Source organism: Tachyglossus aculeatus, chromosome 3 (assembly GCF_015852505.1).
Source record: "Tachyglossus aculeatus isolate mTacAcu1 chromosome 3, mTacAcu1.pri, whole genome shotgun sequence".
Taxonomy (NCBI): domain Eukaryota; kingdom Metazoa; phylum Chordata; class Mammalia; order Monotremata; family Tachyglossidae; genus Tachyglossus; species Tachyglossus aculeatus.
In genome coordinates, this window is record NC_052068.1 from 20,507,382 (window position 1) to 20,527,538 (window position 20,157).

The window sequence follows — 20,157 nt, forward strand, 5'->3', positions numbered from 1 at the left end:
TAGCATTTATTAAGTGCTTACTATGTGCAAAGCACTGTTCTAAGTGCTGGGGAGGTTACAAGGTGATCAGATTGTCCCATGGAGGGCTCACAGTCTTCATCCCCATTTTACAGATGAGGTAACTGAGGCCCAGAGAAGTTAAGTGAGTTGCCCAGTCACACAGCTGACAATGGGCAGAGCTGGCATTTGAACCCATGACCTCAGACTCCAAAGCCCGTGCTCTTTCCACTGAGCCACGCTGCTTCTCATAAGGTGATCAGGTTGTCCCACGGGGGGCTCACAGTCTTAATCCCCATTTTACAGATGAGAGAATTGAGGCACAGAGAAGTGAAGTGACTTGCCCAAAGTCACACAGCTGGCAATTGGCGGAGTCGGAATTTGAACCTATGATCTCTGACTCCAAAGCCCGGGCTCTTTCCACTGAGCCATGCTGCTTCTCTAGACTGTAGACTAACCTTGTTTGGGGCAGGGAACTTGTCTGTTTATTGTTACGCTGTACTCCCCCAAGCGCTTAGTACAGTGCTTTGCACACAGTATGTGCTCAATTAATATGATTGAATGAAGAAATGGATGGATGGCAGGATGGATGGCTTCTGGGGGATAGAGGATGGAGAAGGGAGTGGGTAGAGAGGGGAGAAGGGCCGTGTAGCATCTGGGGAGCAAGGCAGCAGTGGGATGGCTCCCGGGGGGATGAAGGGAGTGGACAGAGCGCAGTTGGGACAAGCAGCAGTGGAGGTGGGGGAGATCGAGGCAGCGGTGAGGTGGATCCCAGGGAAGGGAGAGGGCGGAGCGGGAAGACAGGGCCGGGTGGCAGGAGGAGCCTGACTCACAGGGTGGAGAGGGATTGAAGGGTGTCGAAGGCCCCAGGGGAGATGGTGCTGATCTGATTGTCGTAGAGTGAGAGGAGGCGGACATTGCGCAGGCCCGTGAAGCTGTCGTTGTGGATGCAGCCGATGCGGTTGTTCCTCAGCATCCTGCAGAGCACAGGGGACAGGCGGAGGACCGGGGAAAGAGCCGGGAGACACCGGAGCTTCACAACGATGGCACTGATTACTAGGCCCTAACCACTGTGCTAGGCGCTGGAGTGAGAAAATCGGATCACAGTCCCCGTTCCACACAGGGCTCCAAATCTAAGAGGGAGGGAGGGCGGGTATCTTGTCCCCATTTCACAGATGAGGAAACCTGAGGCCCAGAGAGGTTAAATGATGACCTCGGTTACACAGCAGGCCAGGGGCAGAGCTGGGATCAGAAGGCAGGTATCCTGTCTCCCAGTCCCCTGCTGCTTCTACCAGGCTTCCTGTTCTTCATCATCATCATCAATCGTATTTATTGAGCGCTTACTGTGTGCAGAGCACTGTACTAAGCGCTTGGGAAGTACAAATTGGCAACATATAGAGACAGTCCCTACCCAACAGTGGGCTCACAGTCTAAAAGGGGTGTTCTTGTCCTTCCATCTCCAAGGGGCTGGGTGGTCCCCCCAATCTTTCCCCCCCGATGACACAAGCTGGGGGTCCCCATCCTCAGAATCACTGTGCCCCTCCACCCCACCCGGACGGCCCTTAATTCCTGCCCTGTCTTCTGCAGGGGCTCCACGGGATGACAGTTTCTGTCTTCTGGATGCTGCCACCCTAGCCCTCTCCAACCCAGCCCCATCCCCACCCTCTCCATGCCCCAGCACCCCATCCCCCTCCCCCCCTCCCCGTCCCAACGCCCTGTGCCGCCCTCACAGGGTCCTCAGGCCCTCCAGCCCCCGGAACATGCCGCTGCGGACGGAGTCCAGCTGGTTGACCGTCAGGTGCAGCTCGCTGACCGAGGCCGCCCCCTCAAACGCGCCATCTTCTATCTCGGCCACCTTGTTGTTGCTCAGGTTACTGGAGGGGCAGGAGATGGAAACCAGGCCAAACGCCCCTTTGGTGGGCATTCCAGGCCGGCCCCAACCCTCTGACCCTCTCCCCTGTCCCCGGGCTCTGGATCGTGGGCTCCCTAGTCCCCGGACCCCCAACCCCTGACTCTTCCCGGCTCCTCCTCTCCCCGGACACTCACATTTTCTTCAGGTGAGGGAGCTTTTTGAAGATCCCAGTGGCCTCCAGGACTGAAATTTCATTGTTGTTCAATCGTCTGGGACGGGCAAGGAAGAGACCAAGAGGCAGTGAACAAGGGAAGGTGCAACTCCTCTAGTTTCAGCCCCTTTTTAGCACCTTCCAGGGGTATCTTTTAGAGAATCAGTGTGGCTCAATTGTTTGATCTCCTTAATAATAATAATATTAATTATGGTATTTGTTAAGCACTTGCTATGTGCCAAGCCCTGTTCTAAGCGCTGGGTAATACAAGGTAATCAGGTTGTTCACGTGGGGCTCAAACTCTTAATCCCTATTTTACAGATGAGGTAACTGAGGCACAGAGCAGTGGCTAGCCCAAGGTCACACGGCAGACAAGCGGCAGAGCCGGGATTAGAACCCACGTCCTCTGACTCCGAAGCCCGTGATCTAAAGATGAGGCTGTTTTCCCCTCAGAGCTGCAGGTGTCAGTTTGACTCTTCCTTCAGGGAGTGGGTGAGACCACTCACCCTCACAATGCCCCCCATGATCCAAAGAAAGGGGAAGGGGCTTTATTATCCCTACGTCACGGAAGTGGAAATGGAGGCACTGAGAAGGTCAGCAGCTGACCCAACAAGGGCTTAGTGTCACCCGGCCAGCCGATGGCAAACCCTGGACAAGAACCCACATCTGCTCTTGCTCACAGTCTACACAGCCTCTCTTTGATCCACTGTCCCAGGAGGCTGAGCTAGGAGATGGCGGTCCTGAGCCAGAAATAGGATTGCCAACGTAATTAGTGAGTCCTCTTTCTAGGTGCACAACAGACAGTAATAGACTCTAGACTGTAAGTTTGTCCTGGGAGTTCGTTAACAGTAATAATGATGATGTTTGTTAAGCGCTTACTATGTGCCAGGCACTGCGTTGTGGGTAGGGGTTGTGCCTGTCAACTCTGTTGGACTGTACTCTCCCATGTTCTTAGTACAGTGCTCTGCACACAGTAAGCGCTCAATAAATACCTTAGATGATGATGAAAAATGGCAGAACAAGAGGATGAGAGGAGGCTTCGGGCTATTTTCCCTGGATTTCGAGCTGGTTCCCAGCAAGGAAAATCCATGGTGGGGAGGGTGGGGTGGGCAGGGCGGGAAGAGGAGAAAACACCCCAGCCACATCTCAGTGTCAGAAAGGATTCACTGTTTCTCATAGCAGTTGTCTCAGATTATTACTTAACAAAAATAATAGAAATAATAATCGTATTTGTTAACCATAAGCTACAACTATTCTACAGTTGAGGAAACAGAGGCTCAGAGAAGTGAAGTGACTCTCCCAAGATCACACAGCGCAGGTGAGTGCCAGAGCCAGGATTAGAATCCCGATTTGTTTGTATCTTCCCCAGCACTTAGCACGGTGCCTGGCACATAGTAAACACTTAACAAATACCGTTATTATTATTATCACCATTACTGTTATTATTATTAACCCAGGCCTCCTGACTCCCAAGCCCATATTCTTTCCACCAGGCCCGCTGCTTCTCACCCACAATTGCTATGTATTTTGGAGATTACTATTTAGGGGATTCCCCAGGGTGGTGGCATTGAGGGGTTTTGGGGACTGCACTGGGCACTGTGTGGACCATCCTAGAATGGACAGTGTGAACTGAGCTGCCTCTAGGGTCCTGGTGACTCCTGGGGAAACAGAGGCCACACAGCAGGCCCTAAAGTGTTCCAAATGCCTGAGATGGGGAGGACTGGGGAGAGTGGGAGGGACAGAGGAGGAAGAGGAGAGAGAAGGGGAGTGGGTGGTTGGGAGAGGAGGAGAGTAGGGGAGTGAGTGCGAGGGAAGAGGAGAGGAGAGGAGGGCCAGGTTGAGCTGGCAGGGTGGCCCCTCACAGCTCGGCCGTAGACTGCGGGATCTTCTCGGGGATCTTGGTCAGCTTCAGGTTGGAGCACTCCACCACGTTGGACTCGCAGCGACACTTGTTGGGGCAGATCACATCGCTGTGACACTCGCTGTTCAGCTGGTAGTCCTCCGTACCTGGCCCAAGGGGCAGGGGGCAAGGGGGAGACAGACGCATGTGAGGAAGGGGCGAAGGACCAGGGCCGGGGAGGGGCCCAGCCGGCCCAGTAGCACGAGCCGCACACATAACCCCACCGCCTCAACTTCATCCCATCACTCACATCCCCCTCGCACCCCTCCGCTCCCCCTTGTCCCCCCGACAAATGGACCTGGCTATTTACCTGGAATAAAGTACTGCTCCTTTGCTGGGGAGGAAAATGTAAGAACACAGTGAGATGGGGAGCCCAGGACTGTCCCTCAACAGCAAATCCTGAGGGGCCCTGCCCTTAGGAACATGCAACAGGAGGAAACAAATCCCCGTTCCTGTCCTAAGGATGTTCCCATCTAATGGGGCCGCTCCAGCCCTGTGGCTCAGGATTTCAGGGCTCCCGAAAGCAGCGATCAGAGCTCAGGAATCAGCATGGCAGTCAGGCAGAGGACAGGTTGGGGCAGACCCACTCTCTCAACAGTAGAACTAATAATAATGGAACCAACTACTGTGCTAAACACTGGGGTAGTAATAATAATGGCATTTATTAAGCGCTTACTATGTGCAAAGCACTGTTCTAAGCACTGGGAAGGTTACCAGGTGATCAGGTTGTCCCATGAGGGGCTCACAGTCAATCACCATTTTACAGATTGGGGAACTGAGGCACAGAGAAGTTAAGTGACTTGCCCAAAGTCACATAGCTGACAGGCGGTGGAGCCGGCATTTGAACCCATGACCTCTGATTCCAAAGCCCAGGCTCTTTCCACTGAGCCACACTGCTTCTCTAACCTAGTGTCAGCCCTGACCCACTTCAAGATGACTTCTCCGACTAAGCCCTCTTTTCCTTTTCTTCCACTCCTGTCTGCGTCACCCTGACTCACTCCCTTTATTCACCAGCCCCAACAAGCCCCACAGCACTTATGTACATATCTGTAATTTATTTATTTACATTAATATCTGTCTCCCCCTCTAAACTGTAAGCTCGTTGTGGGCAGGGAATGTGCCTGTTATACTGTACTCTCTCAAGTGCTTAGTACAGTGCTCTGCACACAGTAAGCACTCAATAAATACGACTGACTGACTGACTGACACGGGGCTTCCCATCTAAGGAGGAAGGAGAAGAGATCGGATCCCCGTTTTGCAGCTGAGGTATCTGATGACCAGAAGCAGCATGGCAGAGAAGCAGCGTGGCTCAGTGGAAAGAGCCCGGGCTTTGGAGTCAGAGATCATGGGTTCAGATCCCGGCTCCGCCAATTGCCAGCTGTGTGACTCTGAGTAAGTCACTTAACTTCTCTGTGTCTCAGTTACCTCATCTGTAAAATGGGGATTAAGACTGCGAGCCCCCCGTGGGACAAGCTGATCACTTTGTAACCTCCCCAGCGCTTAGAACAGTGCTTTGACATAGCAAGCGCTTAAATGCTATCATTATTATTATTATTCTCTGCTCCTGACTGACTAGGGACGCTGCTGCACAGAGAGTGGTTAGCAGGTCCAGCAAGGGCTCTCTCGAGGGCAGGGCTGCTCTTTCAGCTCCGGGTAGCCCCGAGAGGCAACTGGCCGGCAGGTCACCTGAGCACCGGAACTTCTTGCTCTTGATCTGCCCGATGCGCTTGTTGGCGAGGCGTCGGGGGCTGGCACAGCGGGCCCCGCTGGTCTCGATGGGGTTGGTCCGCAGAAAGTCCGCCAGCCACTTGAGGTGACAGTCACAGATGAACGGGTTTTGAGCCAGGTGTCTGTCCAAAACGGGAGCACGCGAAGAGAGCAGAAACGGTGTTAACAGCCCCGTCCTTGACCTTCCCTATTGACACACTGCATTTTCACAGACCTATAGCATCCTACTGACACGATGTTTTTTTATACTGCATCCCAGGGCTAGGGAAGAGACCTCACTGGCCAACTAGTCCACTCCCCAGTCTCTGGGAAGGTCTACACAGCATGACGTAGTGGATAGAGAACAGGCCCAGGAGTCAGAGCGTCCTGGGTTCTACTCCTGGCTCTGCCACTTGTCTGCTACGTGACCTTAGGCGAGTTGCTTCAATCAATCAATCAATCAATCACATTTATTGAGCACTTACTGTGTGCAGAACACTGTACTAAGCGCTTGGGAAGTACAAGTTGGCAACATATAGAGACAGTCCCTACCCAAAAGTGAGCTCACTGTCTAAAATGGGGAGACAGAGAACAAAACCAAACATACTTCTCTGCATCTCAGTTACTTTATAATAATAACAATAATGATAGCATTTATTAAGCACTGATTATGTGCAAAGCACTGTTCTAAGCACCGGGGAGGTTACAAGGTGATCAGGTTGTCCCATGGGGGGCTCACATTCTTAATCCCCATTTTACAGATGAGGGAACTGAGGCCCAGAGAAGTTAAGTGACTTGCCCAAAGTCACACAGCTAAGTGGCAGAGCAGGGATTTGAACCCATGACCTCTGACTCCAAAGCCCGGGCTCTTTCCACTGAGCCATGTCACTTCTCTGAAAAATGGGGATTGAGACTATGAGCCCCACATGGGACAGGGACTGTGACCAATTCAATTTGTTTGTATCCACCCCAGCTCTTAGTACTGTATGGGGCACCTAGCAAGTGCTTAACAAATACCACAATTATTATTATTATCTTATTATTCTGTCCCAGGCAGAGCCATCCTGTTTTCCACAGACCCTGAAGGAGGGAAGGACCACGGCGACAGGGCCCTGAATTCCCAGTTTTCCAGGACGGAAGCAGTGGAGCGGGGGACGGGAGGGGGTTACGTGTTCAGTTCAGAAGGCTCAGGTTCCCTCTCATTCCCAATCCTAATGATCCTGGCGAGAGCCGGGTGGATTCGATCTGTTCCGGTCCAGAGCTCTGGCAGGAAGGGTCTCGGTCTCCAGATAGGAAAGGGACCACCTGGCCAGCAGCCCAACCCCCATGTAGAATTCATCACCTCTCACATCACCCAGCCTCTCCCCAGGGACCTGGTCCTTCTGAATTCCTGGATCTGGACTCATTGCTGCTGGGCTTCATGGGGACGGGGAAATCCAGGCCCTCCTCCGCTCCCATACTCAGACATACACACATCTGGCATGGCGAACACTACCCCAGCAGGGGACAAAGCAGGCTGTGGTTGGGGGCGGGCAGGTGAAAATTCGCTGCTAGTTCAAGTAAAGTCTCTTGAGATGGGTCAAGTCCCTCCTGGCTGCTGGCTGCCTGACCTCTTTTGCTCTTTTGGACAGCTGCTCCACACTGAGCAGATGTGCTGGCTGAGTCTCCACACAACGGAGGCCAGAGATGATGGAGAAGTCACCAGGAATTGGGGTGGGGCCAGGATGGGGAGGAGGAGGGGTGCCATTTCTCCTCTAAAGGCATGCCTGCCTATTCAAATTGCTCCCCTGCCCCAGCCTGAGCTTTATTCATTCATTCATTCATTCATTCATTCAATCGTATTTATTGAGCATATATTGTGTGCAGAGCAGTGTACTAAGCGCTTGGGAAATACAAGTTGGCAACATATAGAGACGGTCCCTACCCAACAGTGGGCTCACAGTCTAGAAGGGGGAAACAGACAACAAAACAAAACATATTAACAAAATAAAACAGAATAGTAAATATGTACAAGTAAAATAAATAGAGTAATAAATCTGTACAAACATATATACAGGTGCTGTGGGGAGGGGAAGGATGTAGGGCGGGTGGGATGGGGAGGGGGAGAGGACTCCTTGGAGCTAAGGGCCCTACAATGCGCCAGTTTATTGCTGTATTATCCTCTCCCAAGTGCTTAGTACAGTTCTCTGCACACCATAAGCACTCAATAAATTCAATTAACTGACCGATAACGGTCCCAGCCACCACAGCCACAGCAGAGGGTATCGGTGCTCACCCAGTTGATTTATGAGCTCTACCCTGAGTCTAAATAATACCTGTGGTATTTGTTAATGCTTACTATGTGCCGGGTACCCTACTAAGTGCTGGGGTGGATACAAGGAAATAGGGTTGGATACAGTCCCTGTCCCCCATACAGCTCACAGTCTTAATCCCCATTTTACAGATGAAGGAACTGAGGCACAGAGAAGTGAAGTGACCTGCCTCAGGTCACACAGCGAAGTGGCGGAGCTAGGATTAGAACCCAGGTCCTTCTGACTCCCAGGCCCGTGATTCTCTAAATAATAATAATAATAATGATAGCATTTATTAAGCGCTTACTATGTGCAAAGCACTGTTCTAAGCGCTGGGGGGGATACGAGGTGATCAGGTTGTCCCACGGAGGGCTCACAGTCTTAATCCCCATTTTACAGATGAGGTAACTGAGGCTCAGAGAAGTTAAGTGACTTGCCTAAGGTCACACAGCAGACGTGGCGGAGCCGGGATTCGAACCCATGACCTCTGACTCCAAAGCCCGGGCTCTTTCCACTGAGCCACGCTGCTTCTCTAACCTAAATCCTTCTCTAAATCCTAACCCCGCCCCACCCTCCCCCAAGTCCCATTTCCCTGCAAATCAGAAATTTCCCCTTTGTTGCCCCCAATCTGAGGCCCCACTAGAGAATTTTTCCCACCCGCCCTGCTTTTCTCTGGGTTTGACTGGACGAAGTCAGGACGTTTCCCTGCGGTCCACAATTTCCCCTTGTCTTTGGGGTCTCTCTCTGGTGCTTCAGCCTCATCATGGATAAATTGCTTAGACACAGCAGGTGATCCATGAGCTGAGCAGGCCCTTCCTATCCTCCAGAAGCTTCCGAGGCCTGGGTGAACTCTAGATGTGCTCCTTCCTGACAGACTGAGAATCTGAGTCCAGATGTGGGCCCATCCCTCCCATTCCTGTGAAAAGAAGGCCTCAAACTCCAAGAATGACAGGTCTGCGGCCCAGGCACAGAACTGCAGGGAAGCAACATGGCCTAGCGGATAGAGCATGGATATGAGAGTCAGAAGGACTTGGGTTCTAATCCTGACTCCCCCACTTATCAGCTGAGCAAGTCACTTCTCCACGCCTCAGTTCCTTCGTCTGTAAAATAGGGATTAAGACTCTGAGCCTTATGTGGGACAGGGACTGCGTCCAACCTGATCAACTTGTATGTAACCCAGGGCTTAGTACATTGCCTGGTACATGGTAAGTGTTTAATAAATACCACAAAAAACAAAACAAAAAAAGCAAAGCTGCTCAGAGATCAGGTCAGGTTCACTCCCGGCCAGTGTCAGGGAGAGAAGGAGCTCAGCCCACAGCCAAGAGGCTTCTAGGCAAAGGTGGGCAGCTCTTTCCTCGCCACTTTTCTGAGAAAAGCAGAAAGGAGGAGGTGGGAGAGAGGAGCAGCGGGCTGGCCACTCACAGGGTCTGGATGGCCCGCAGGGAGGTGAAGGTGCCCTTGGCCAGGCTCTGGATCTTGTTGTCATACAGGGAGAGCAGGGACAGGTTCTGGAGGTCCTGGAAGGCGTCGGCCCGGATGCAGTTGATCTTGTTGGCGTTCAGCAGCCTGCGGGGTGGACAGATGAGGATGGACAGACAGAGGGAGAGAAGGCGGGGTGGGGGGAAGGACACAATGCCCCTGAGGGACACTCCCCCCCCTGCCACCCCCACCATCCCGGCTCTAGACTGTGAGCTCGTTGTGGGCAGGAATGTCTCTGTTGCTATACTGTACTCTCCCAAGCTCTTAGTACAGTGCTTTGCACACGGTAAGTGCTCAATAAATAAGACTAAAGTAATGAGTGAAATGAATTAACCATTTGACTGGTTCCTCCCTCCTCCAGCCTGAAACCTTTTTTGGCTCCGCAGCGTCCTCCCCCTCAGGACGTTGAGGGAGGAGAGGGGACACAGTGGCTCCAGGCCTCCGGAGGGGTCCCCGGATCAATCGCCACAGTCCCAAGGTGACTTTAAAGAGGGTGGCACTAGGTCACAAGCCATGCCAGGCCAGAGCCGTGAGCCAGCGGGAGTCTTGATTCTGGCGACTCAGAAATCCAGCACCCAAGGGCCAACACCAGTCTACCCTTGCTTTCTACTCTCTGCTCCGGGTCCCCATATCTCCCTTGGGTCTCCCCCAGAGCAACACTTCCTTGGAGAAACAGTGTGCCCTAGTGGAAAGAGCCCGGGCCTGGGAGCCAGAGGTCATGAGTTCAAATCCTGGCTCCGCCACTGGTCAGCTGTGTGACTTTGGGCAAATCACTTCACTTCTCTGTGCCTCAGTTACCTCATCTGTAAAATGAGGGTTAAGACTGTGAGCCCCCCGTGGGACAACCTGATCACCTTGTATCCTCCCCAGCACTTAGAACAGTGCTTTGCACATTACAAGCACTTAATAAATGCCATTATTATTATTATGATTAATCCCAGCTCAGCCAGTTGCCTACTATGTGAACATAATAATAATAATGGCATTTATTAAGCGCTTACTATGTGCAAAGCACTGGTCTAAGCGCTGGGGAGGTTATAAGGTGATCAGGTTGTCCCACGGGGGGCTCACAGTCTTAATCCCCATTTTACAGATGAGGTAACTGAGGCCCGGAGAAGTTAAGTGACTTGCCCAAAGTCACACAGCTGACAACTGGCAGAGCAGGATTTGAACCCATAACCACTGACTCCAAAGCCCACGCTCTTTCCATTGAGCCATGCTGCTTCTCTGTGGAAGTCCTCTGTGCAAGTCTTATTTGCAACATGTGCAAGTCCTCTCACTTCTCTGTGCCTCAGTTTCCTTATTTGTAAAATGGGGATTCAATACTTAATCCCCCTCCTACTTAGACTGTGAAACCCATGCGGGGCAGGGACTGTGGGAAGTCTAACTAACTTGTTTCTACCTCAGTGCTTAGAATGGTATTGACCATAGTAAGTGCTTAACAAATGCCATTACTACAGTTATCATTATTATTATCAATTACAACACTAATAATAATAATAATAATTATTATAACATATAAGTTCTTTGTGGGCAGGGAACATGTTTACCAACTCTGTTATACTGTACTCTCCCAAGTGTTTAGTACAGTACTTTGCTCACAGTATGCACTCAATAAATACCATTGATTGTTTGATAAATAATAGTTATTATTACAGTCTTTATTGAACACTTACTATATCTGCTAAATGCTGAGGTAGATACGAAGTAATCTGACTGGCTACATGGGGGTGCCCAGTCTAAGAGAAGCAGAGTGGCTGAGTGGAAAGAGCACGGGCTTTGGAGTCAGAGGTCATGGGTTCAAATCCTGGCTCCGCCACTTGTCATCTGGGTGACTTTGAGCAAGTCACTTAACTTCTCTGTGCCTAGCGACCTCATCTGTAAAATGGGGATTAAGACTGTGAGCCCCCTGTGGGACAAACTGATCACCTTGTAACCTCCCCAGCGCTTAGAACAGTGCTTTGCACATTGTAAATGCTTAATAAATGGCATCACTACACTATTATTATTATTCTTATTAAGGAGGAGGGAGAATAGGTATTTTCTCCCCATTTGACAGATGAGAAAATTGAGGCCAAATGCGATTAAGCGGGTTGGCCAAGGTCACACAGTAGGCAGGTGGCAGGACAGGGAGTAGGACCCCGGCCTCCTGATTCCCACTGGGCAGCCAAGCCGCCTTCCTAGAGAGGCCTGTTCGACTTTTAGAACACCTGGAATCAATCAATCAATCATATTTATTGAGCGCTTACTGTGTGCAGAGCACTGTACTAAGCGCTTGGGAAGTACAAGTTGGCAGCATATAGAGACAGTCCCTATCCAACAGTGGGCTCACAGTCTAAAAGACCAAGGTCGTGACTGAGACTTTGCTGACAGCAGGACTAAGCTTGAAATTCTGCTCCCCGAGCCCCAGTGCCTTCTGTCCTCGTCATTGTCCTTGTCTCTTAGTACTTTTGTTGTCACTTCCCTTAGGTGTCTGCCTGGGGTCATCATCATCATCATCATCAATCGTATTTATTGAGCGCTTACCATGTGCAGAGCACTGTACTAAGCGCTTGGGAAGTACAAATTGGCAACATATAGAGACAGTCCCTACCCAACAGTGGGCTCACAGTCTAAAAGGGGGAGACAGAGAACAAAACCATCCCCGCCCTAACTCTCCGACGATGAGTCCTTCAGGGGCCTGGGACCAAGCCTATACTTCGGATTTTGTTCCCAGCGCTTCGGGGTTGCCCCGATTTGCTCCCTTTATTCATCCCCCTCTCCCAGTCCCACAGTGCTTATGTCCATATCTGTCATTTATTCATTTCTACTAATGTCTGTCTTCCCCTCTAGACTGTAAGCTCCTCATGGGCAGGGAAAGTATCTGTTTAGTGTATCGTACACTCCCAAGTGCTTAGTACAGTGCTCTGCACATGGTAAGTGCTCAATAAATGCAATCAAATGGATGGCTGACTAGTACAGTGCTTAATGGATACTATTACTAATTCCTTGCTCTTCTTACCCTGCTTAGCGTCCTCAGCACACTCAACAGTGAAGGGACAGACCCTCTCGACCCAGTGGGGTCTGGTCTAAGCCACCCTGGCTTGGCAGAACCAGACCCAAGTAGTGGCTGCAGCCCCAGCACCGAGCTCTCTTTCTACCTTCCCCGTGACCCACCCCGGCCCCCGGGGCCCCCCGCCGTACCCCCACCCCCAGTGGGATCTGCCCTGGGATGAGGCCGGGAATACTGTCCCATGGGAGGACTGCAGGAATGCTCCTTACAGCAGCTGCAAGGTGAACAGGCCACCGAAGACCCCTCTGGGCAGGTCCGTGATCTTGTTTCCATACAGCACCCTAAAAAACAAGAGAAATGGGGATCAGAGCACCCCTGACCCCCTCAATTTTCCCATTCGCAGGTTCTAGCAACCACAAGTGCTCTGCGCCCATCATTCTTTCACTCATTCATTCAATCTTATTTATTGAGCGCTTACTGTGTGCAGAGCACTGTACTAAGTGCTTGGGAAGTACAAGTTTGCAACATATAGAGATGGTCCCTACCCAACAGCGGGCTCGCAGGATCCTCCACCCCATTCCCTGGCTCTGGGGCATCACAGGGCACCCACCCAGGATTGGGCACCAAGGGACAGGTCCTCCCTCCTGGGATCCCGGGCACAGGAGTGTTAGGGGCATTTTCTTAGGCTCTCAGGGATGGCAACACAAAGAAAGCTAAGTAAGTCTCTACCACTCAGCCCACACTTCCCTCCTCTACCGCTAACCTTCTCACTGTGCCTCCATCTTGCCTGTCTCACCCCCGACGCCATGCCCACATCCTGCCTCTGGCCTGGAACAACCTCCTTCCTTATTTTTTGAGCAGAGGTATATCAACAAAAAAAACAAAAAAGAAATCCCCCCAAAATCCTTACAAACACTTACACCCAAACCCCACCTGAGTAGGCTAAAAAATCACCCACTCCACCAAGGCTCCCTGTGATTGTGGCTTTTAACTAGAAAATGTTAATATTTGATTAAGGACATTGGGTTTTTATTTGGATTTCATTAATTTCATACTATTAGCATGCAAAGGCCTACTCTCCCCCACTTCAAAACCTGTTGAAGGCATATCAACCAAGAGACCTTCCCAGACTAAACCCCACTTTCCCTCATCTACCACTCCCTCCTGAGTCACCCTGACTTGCTCCCTTTAATAATAATACTAATGGCATTTATTAAGCACTCACTATGTGCAAAGCACTGTTCTAAGCGCTGGGGAAGTTACAAGGTGATCAGGTTGTCCCACGGGGGGCTCACAGTCTTCATCCCCATTTTACAGATGAGGGAACTGAGGAACAGGGAAGTTAAGTGACTTGCCCAACGTCACACAGCTGACAAGCGGCAGAGCCGGAGTTTGAATCCATGACCTCTGACTCCAAAGCCCATGCTCTTTCCACTGAGCCACGCTGCTTCTCTCTTTGCCCTCCCCCTCCCAGCCCCACAGCACTTGGGTGCATATCGCTAATTTTATTTATTTGTACCGATGTCTATCTCCCCCCTGTAGACTATAAGCCTCTCAGTACAGTGTTCTGCATGCAGTAAGAGCTCAATAAATATGAGTGAATTAATGAATGAAAGTCTCCCATGCACCTCAAGTAGGCCCTACTAAATCTAGCCCAGAGAGAAGGCTGGTCATCCTGCCAGTCAGTCAACTCAGCTCTTAGAACAGTGCTCAGCGCTTAGAACAGTGCTTTGCACATAGTAAGCGCTTAATAAATGCCATAATTATGTAATTATTATTATTATTATTATTATTCAGAGCTAGGGTCAGGACCTCACTCAGTCACCATTCAACCATTCAATCACTCATATTCATTGAGTGCTTACTGTGAACGGAGCACTGTACTAAGTGCTTGAGAGTTGGTAGACACATTCCCTACCCACAAGGAGCTTATAGACTACAGGAAGCTTACAGTATTTAGCCCATCAAAAATAGGAAAATGGAGAGCCTCTGTGGAATGCTTCCAAATACACACCACTCACCGTTGTCACTCTGCCTTCTATCTAACCTAAAAAGGCCCACAAAATATCTGGGTTTGCGAACGGTCCCTGTCCCACAGAAAATTGTTTTCTAAGGGTGTTGATATGCTTCTCATTTTTTAAGCAGAGGTAGATCAACAACAAAAAAAAGGAATCCCCCAAAATCCTTACAAACACTCACACCCGAACCCCACCTGAGTATGCTAAAAAATCACCCACCCCACCAAGGCTCCCTGTGATGGCGGCTTTTAACTAGAAAATGTTAGTATGTGATTAAGAAGATTGGGTTTTTATTTGAATTTCATTAATTTCATAGTATTAGCATGCAAAGGCCTACTATGTATGTGAAAAGGTTTTTCAATATTGTTTTAGATGAGAAACGTTAAGGAAAAGTCCCAAACCATTTAATGATAAAGAAGCTTCTTTGTTATTGTCTCCATTGAGCACCTTATACACAAATAGCAGCAACTAATTTGAGTTGGTTCTGTGCCTATCAGAAGTCTTGTATGGTATGTAATATTCTGTTGTCAAGGTTTAATGTTCTCCACACATCCGTTTTGGCCACGAGGCAACCTTAACCGAAATTGGTTAGTAAACTACACTTAAATTAATATTCTATGGGGAAATGTGAATGTTTTGGGAATCTTACTGAGTTAGCACAATAAAAATGCTTTTAAAATCTGTGAATGCTTTCCACCAGATAAGACAAAGGGGAAAATTGTATAGCAGAAAGAGGCATATGGTTTATTCCTTGACTTCCCTAAAACTCTTAACTGTTATATTTGCCAGAATGCCTGTGTACTTATTTTGTTTTGTTGTCTTGTCTCCCCACTTCTAGCGCTTAGAACAGTGTCCAGCGCTTAGAGAAGCAGTGTGGCTCAGTGGAAAGAGCCTGGGCTTTGGAGTCAGAGGTCATGGGTTCAAACCCCGGCTCTGCCAATTGTCAGCTGGGTGACTCTGGGCAAGTCACTTAACTTCTCTGTGCCTCAGTTACCTCATCTGTAAAATGGGGATTAAAACTGTGAGCCCCCCGTGGGACAACCTGATCACCTTGTAACTTCCCCAGCACTTAGAACAGTGCTTGGCACATAGTAAGAGCTTAATAAATACCATTATTATTATTATTATTAAAACAGTGCTTGGCACGTAGTAAGCAATTAACAAATACCATCATTATTATTCTATGGTTTAGAATAGAGGGGAGAGAGAGTCTACCTCATCTGTAAAATGGGGATTAAGACTGTGAGCTCCACAGGGGACAACTTGATCACCTTGTATCCCCCCCCCCGCCCAGCAAGTTTTGTTGTCTGTCTTCCCCTTCTAGACTGTGAGCCCACTGTTGGGTAGGGACCGTCTCTCTATGTTGCCAACTTGGACTTCCCAAGCGCTTAGTACAGTGCTCTGCACACAGTAAGCGCTCAATAAATGCGATTGAATGAATGAATGAATCCATTGTTGGGTAAGGATAGCCTCCATTTGTTGCCGAATTGTACTTTCCAAGTGCTCAGTACAGTGGTCTGCACACAGTAAGCGCTCAATAAATATGATTGAATGAATGAATGAACACGCAAACACACTCCCTTCAGGACAACTTCCCTCGGCCGGAGCCGGAGAAGGGGGGAAGTTGCAGAGGCCAGGCCCTACAACCTAGTATTTACCAACTGGAGGCCCCATGCTGCCCTCTCTGCGGCCTCTCTGTGGCTGGCTTGGGGAAGGTTGGGGGAAACGGGCTGCAGCAGGGGGCTGCAGTCCAGGGGGCTCTTTCTGCTGGGGGGTTGGGGAGAGTTAGTGGAGAAGGACCAAGGATGTTCACCTCTTCCTATATTCAAAACACACTCAGCTTCGAGAGCAGAGAGAATGGAGTTTAGGCCAACATTTCTCAGCTAGGTTTTTAAATGTTTCTGTTTGGCTTTCCTGGATTTCTGCGACACTCAACATAATCACTCCTATTATTGGATCGGCCTTCATTCATTCATTCATTCATTCAATCGTATTTATTGAGCGCTTACTGTGGGAATCACTCCTATTATTGGATCGGCCTTCATTCATTCATTCATTCATTCAATCATATTTATTGAGCGCTTACTGTGTGCAGAGCACTGTACTAAGCGCTTGGGAAGTCCAAGTCGGCAACATCTAGAGACGGTCCCTACCCAACAGTGGGCTCACAGTCTAGAAGGGGGAGACAGAGAACAAAACTAAACATGTTAACAAAATAAAATAAATAGAATAAATATGTACAAATAAAATAAGTAAATAGAGTAATAAATACATACAAACATATATACATATATACAGGTGCTGTGGGGAGGGGAAGGAGGTAAGGCGGGAGGGATGGAGAAGGGGAGGAGGGGGCCTTCCCATCCTCCTGCCACCCAGAGATGGTCCTTCAGCCGGGAGTTGGGGAAGGGATCCCGCTAAGCCTGTCCCCAGCCCCCCGTATCTGGAAACCACAAGGCTCCCCAGCTGGTCTGATGGGTGCTCAGAGCAGCAGAGCCCTGCCTGTCTACCCTACCATGGGCATCAACAAGGCACTCTCGCTCTCTGGTTCCCTGGGGGAGGCCGGGCCCAGCTCATCTCCCTGTATGCCCAGTTCGGCTAAGCCTGGGCTACAGGTAAGATACCGGGGGCCAGGCCAACTCGGGAATCCTCAGCCGGCTCCCTGGCTCCAGCCCGGAGCTCTGGCCTCATTACTCACAGTGAGTTTAAGGAACGAAGGCCCTGGAAGGCGTCAGGTGCGATCTCTGCGATCTGGTTGTTGCTCAGGTCTCTGGAAGTCCCAGAGGAGGGAGAGAGAAAGAGAGAGACAGACAGACAGAGGGAGAGAGTTCATCAAATTAATAACAGGGACACATTATCTGCTGGAGTTCTTCGGCAAGTGGCAGAGCCGGGATAAGAACCAATGTCCTCTGACCCCCGGGCCCAGGCTCTTTCCACCAGGCCGTGCGGAAGAGGACTGAGCACTCCAGGCTCAACAAGGGGGAAAGTTGCAGGGTAGCGTAGCTCTGCAGGCCAGAGGGCAGAGACTGGCAAAGGGGTGATGGGGCAGAGGAGAGACAGAGAAGGGCAGGGCTGGGAGAGGGGACAGAGAGCAGGGGTGGGGGTGGGGGGTGGGAGAGAGGACTGAGAAAGGATGGTAGAGGGAGGGGGGAGACAAAGCAGGAGGAGGATAAAGGGAGGAGAAGGCGCAGGGGCAGGGCTAGGAGAAATCCCAAGCCAGCTGCTCGAATCCTACTTACATCCTCCGCAGCTTTTTATAAGGCGAGAAGGCTCCGGGAGGAATGGACTTGATCCCATTGAGTTCCAGACGTCTGCAAGAGAGGAAGACAGGCAGCGAAAATGAGAAGGCCCCCAGGTGAAGCTTGCCCCCCAACAGCAGCAGCCTGCCCCATGACGGGGCACTCAATGGCTGGTGCATGTGTAGAGATGGAGAGAAGCCTCTTCCTCACTCCCTTTATCCTTCCTTTCCTGCCCAGGCTTTTAGCCCCAGCAGCAGTGTCTGTACCCAGCACTCTGTCTTCATTCCTTCATTCATTCAGTCGTATTTATTAAGCACTTACTATGTGCAGAGCACTGTATTAAGTGCTTGGGAAAGTATAAAACAGTGATAAAGAGTGACAATCCCTGCCCACAGTGAGCTCACAGTCTAGACGGGGGGAGAGAAACATCAATACCCTGCCCAATCACCTATGCAGAGCAGCAGTGTCCATACCCAGCACTCTATCTTCATTCATTCGGTCATATTTATTAAGCGCTTACTCTGTGCAGAGCACTGTACTGAGCACTTGGGAGAGTACAATAGAACAAAAAACAGACACATTCCCTGCCCACAATGAGCTTACAATCTCATTTCCTATTCTCCCTCTCCTTTCTGCATCACCATGATTTGTTCCCTTTATTAACCCCTCTCTCAGCCCCACAGCACTTATGTACATACCTGTAATTGATTTATTTCTATTAAGATTTACCTTCCCCTCTATGATATAAGCTCGTTGTGGGCAGGGATAGTGTCTGTTAATTCTGCTCCATTGTACAATTCAGCTGTACTGTACTCTCCCAAACGCTTAGTACAGTGCTCTGATTGATTAATTGATTGATTGGAGAGGTACAGTCTTCTACCGCCTCCAGTTAGGATAAATTCAAGAAGCAGCGTGGCTCAGTGGAAAGAGCATGGGCTTGCGAGTCGGAGGTCTTGGGTTCCAATCCCGCCTCCCCCACTTGTCAGCTCTGTGACCTTGGGCAAGCCACTTAACTTCTCTGGGCCTCATTCATTCATTCAATCGGATTTATTGAGTGCTTACTGTGTGCAGAGCACTGTACTAAGCGCTTGGGAAGTACAAGTTGGCAACATATAGAGACGGTCCCTACCCAACAACGGGCTCACAGTCTAGAAGGGGGAGACAGACAACAAAACAAAACATGTGGACAGGTGTCAAGTCATCAGAATAAACAGAAGTAAAGCTAGATGCACATCATTAACAAAATAAATAGAATAGTAAATATGTACAAGTAACAGAGTAATAAATCTGTACAAACATATATACAGGTGCTGTGGGGAGAGGAATAGTCTAGTGGAAAGAGCATAAGCCTGGGAATCGGAGGACCTGGGTTCTAATCCTAGCTTTGACATTTGTTTGTTGTGTGACCTTGGGCAAATCACTTCAATTTTCTGTGCGTCATTTTCCTCAGCTGTAAAATGGAGATTAAGTCCTTTTCCTTCCTACTTAGGCTGTGACTCCCTGTGGAACAGGGATTGTCTGACCTGATTATCTTGTCTCTACCCCAAAGTTTATTTCAGTGGTACAGTAGCTAAGGAACAGCTCTGGTGCTGCCTGGAACTGCAGGATTATAGCAGTTAACTTTATACTAAAAAATCCTTCCTTAGATTGTAACCTCCTTGAGGGTATGCAATAACAGTAATAATAATAAAGACCATGGGCCTGGGTTCTAATTTTGCTTGCTGTGTGACCTTGGGCCAATCACTTCACTTCTCTGTGTCTCCATTTCTTCATCTGTAAAATGGAGATTCAATTCCCTCGGACTGTGAGCCCCCTCTGGGACAGGTACTGTGCCCAACCTGATTACCTTGTATGTGCCCCAGAGCTTGCCTCAGTTCCCTCATCTGTCAAATGGGGATGAAGACTGTGAGGCCCACGTGGGACAACCTGATTACCTTGTACTTACCTTAGTGCTTAGAACAGTGCTTGGCACATAGTACGCGCTTAACAAATACAATAATAATAAAGGCCTCCAAGTGCTGCCAGTAAAGCCCTCCTGGGGGTGTGGGAGAGTGGGGTGCTGTGCAGGGACCAATCAGCTCCTTCTGCCCACTAGCCATTCCCCAGGCAGGGGAATTCCCAGGGGTAGACCTTGGGGGGATGCCAGGTTCCCCCTGCCTCTCCTGTCCCAGGAAGAGTCACTACAGCCACCCATTAGTAGCCCCCCACCCCTGCTAGAAGGAGCCGCTCAGTCTGTTTGTCGAAGCCCAGCCCAGCCCGCACCCTCCGCTCATCTGCCGCTAACCTCCTCACTGTACCTCGTTCTCGCCTGTCCCGCCGTCGACCCCCGGCCCACGTCCTCCCCCTGTCCTGGAATGCCCTCCCTCTGCACATCCGCCAAGCTAGCTCTCTTCCTCCCTTCAAAGCCCTACTGAGAGCTCACCTCCTCCAGGAGGCCTTCCCAGACTGAGCCCCCTTTTTCTTCTCCTCCT

The 20,157-nt window shown here is 50.1% G+C and overlaps 1 protein-coding gene across 1 annotated transcript in view; it reads right to left on the bottom strand.

Annotated features, from left to right (window-relative positions):
* The window catches only part of SLIT1 (slit guidance ligand 1), a 320,078-nt gene that overhangs the window by 101,325 nt on the left and 198,596 nt on the right, over nucleotides 1-20,157 (bottom strand). Inside the window, exons 10-19 of the mRNA XM_038744026.1 lie at nucleotides 17,687-17,758; nucleotides 17,146-17,217; nucleotides 12,699-12,770; nucleotides 9,381-9,524; nucleotides 5,647-5,810; nucleotides 4,271-4,294; nucleotides 3,923-4,067; nucleotides 2,044-2,118; nucleotides 1,728-1,871; nucleotides 831-974 (exon numbers count right to left, since the gene is read on the bottom strand). Of these exons, the coding sequence (XP_038599954.1) occupies nucleotides 831-974; nucleotides 1,728-1,871; nucleotides 2,044-2,118; nucleotides 3,923-4,067; nucleotides 4,271-4,294; nucleotides 5,647-5,810; nucleotides 9,381-9,524; nucleotides 12,699-12,770; nucleotides 17,146-17,217; nucleotides 17,687-17,758 (1,056 nt within the window). The remainder of the gene's footprint in view (nucleotides 1-830; nucleotides 975-1,727; nucleotides 1,872-2,043; nucleotides 2,119-3,922; nucleotides 4,068-4,270; nucleotides 4,295-5,646; nucleotides 5,811-9,380; nucleotides 9,525-12,698; nucleotides 12,771-17,145; nucleotides 17,218-17,686; nucleotides 17,759-20,157) is intronic.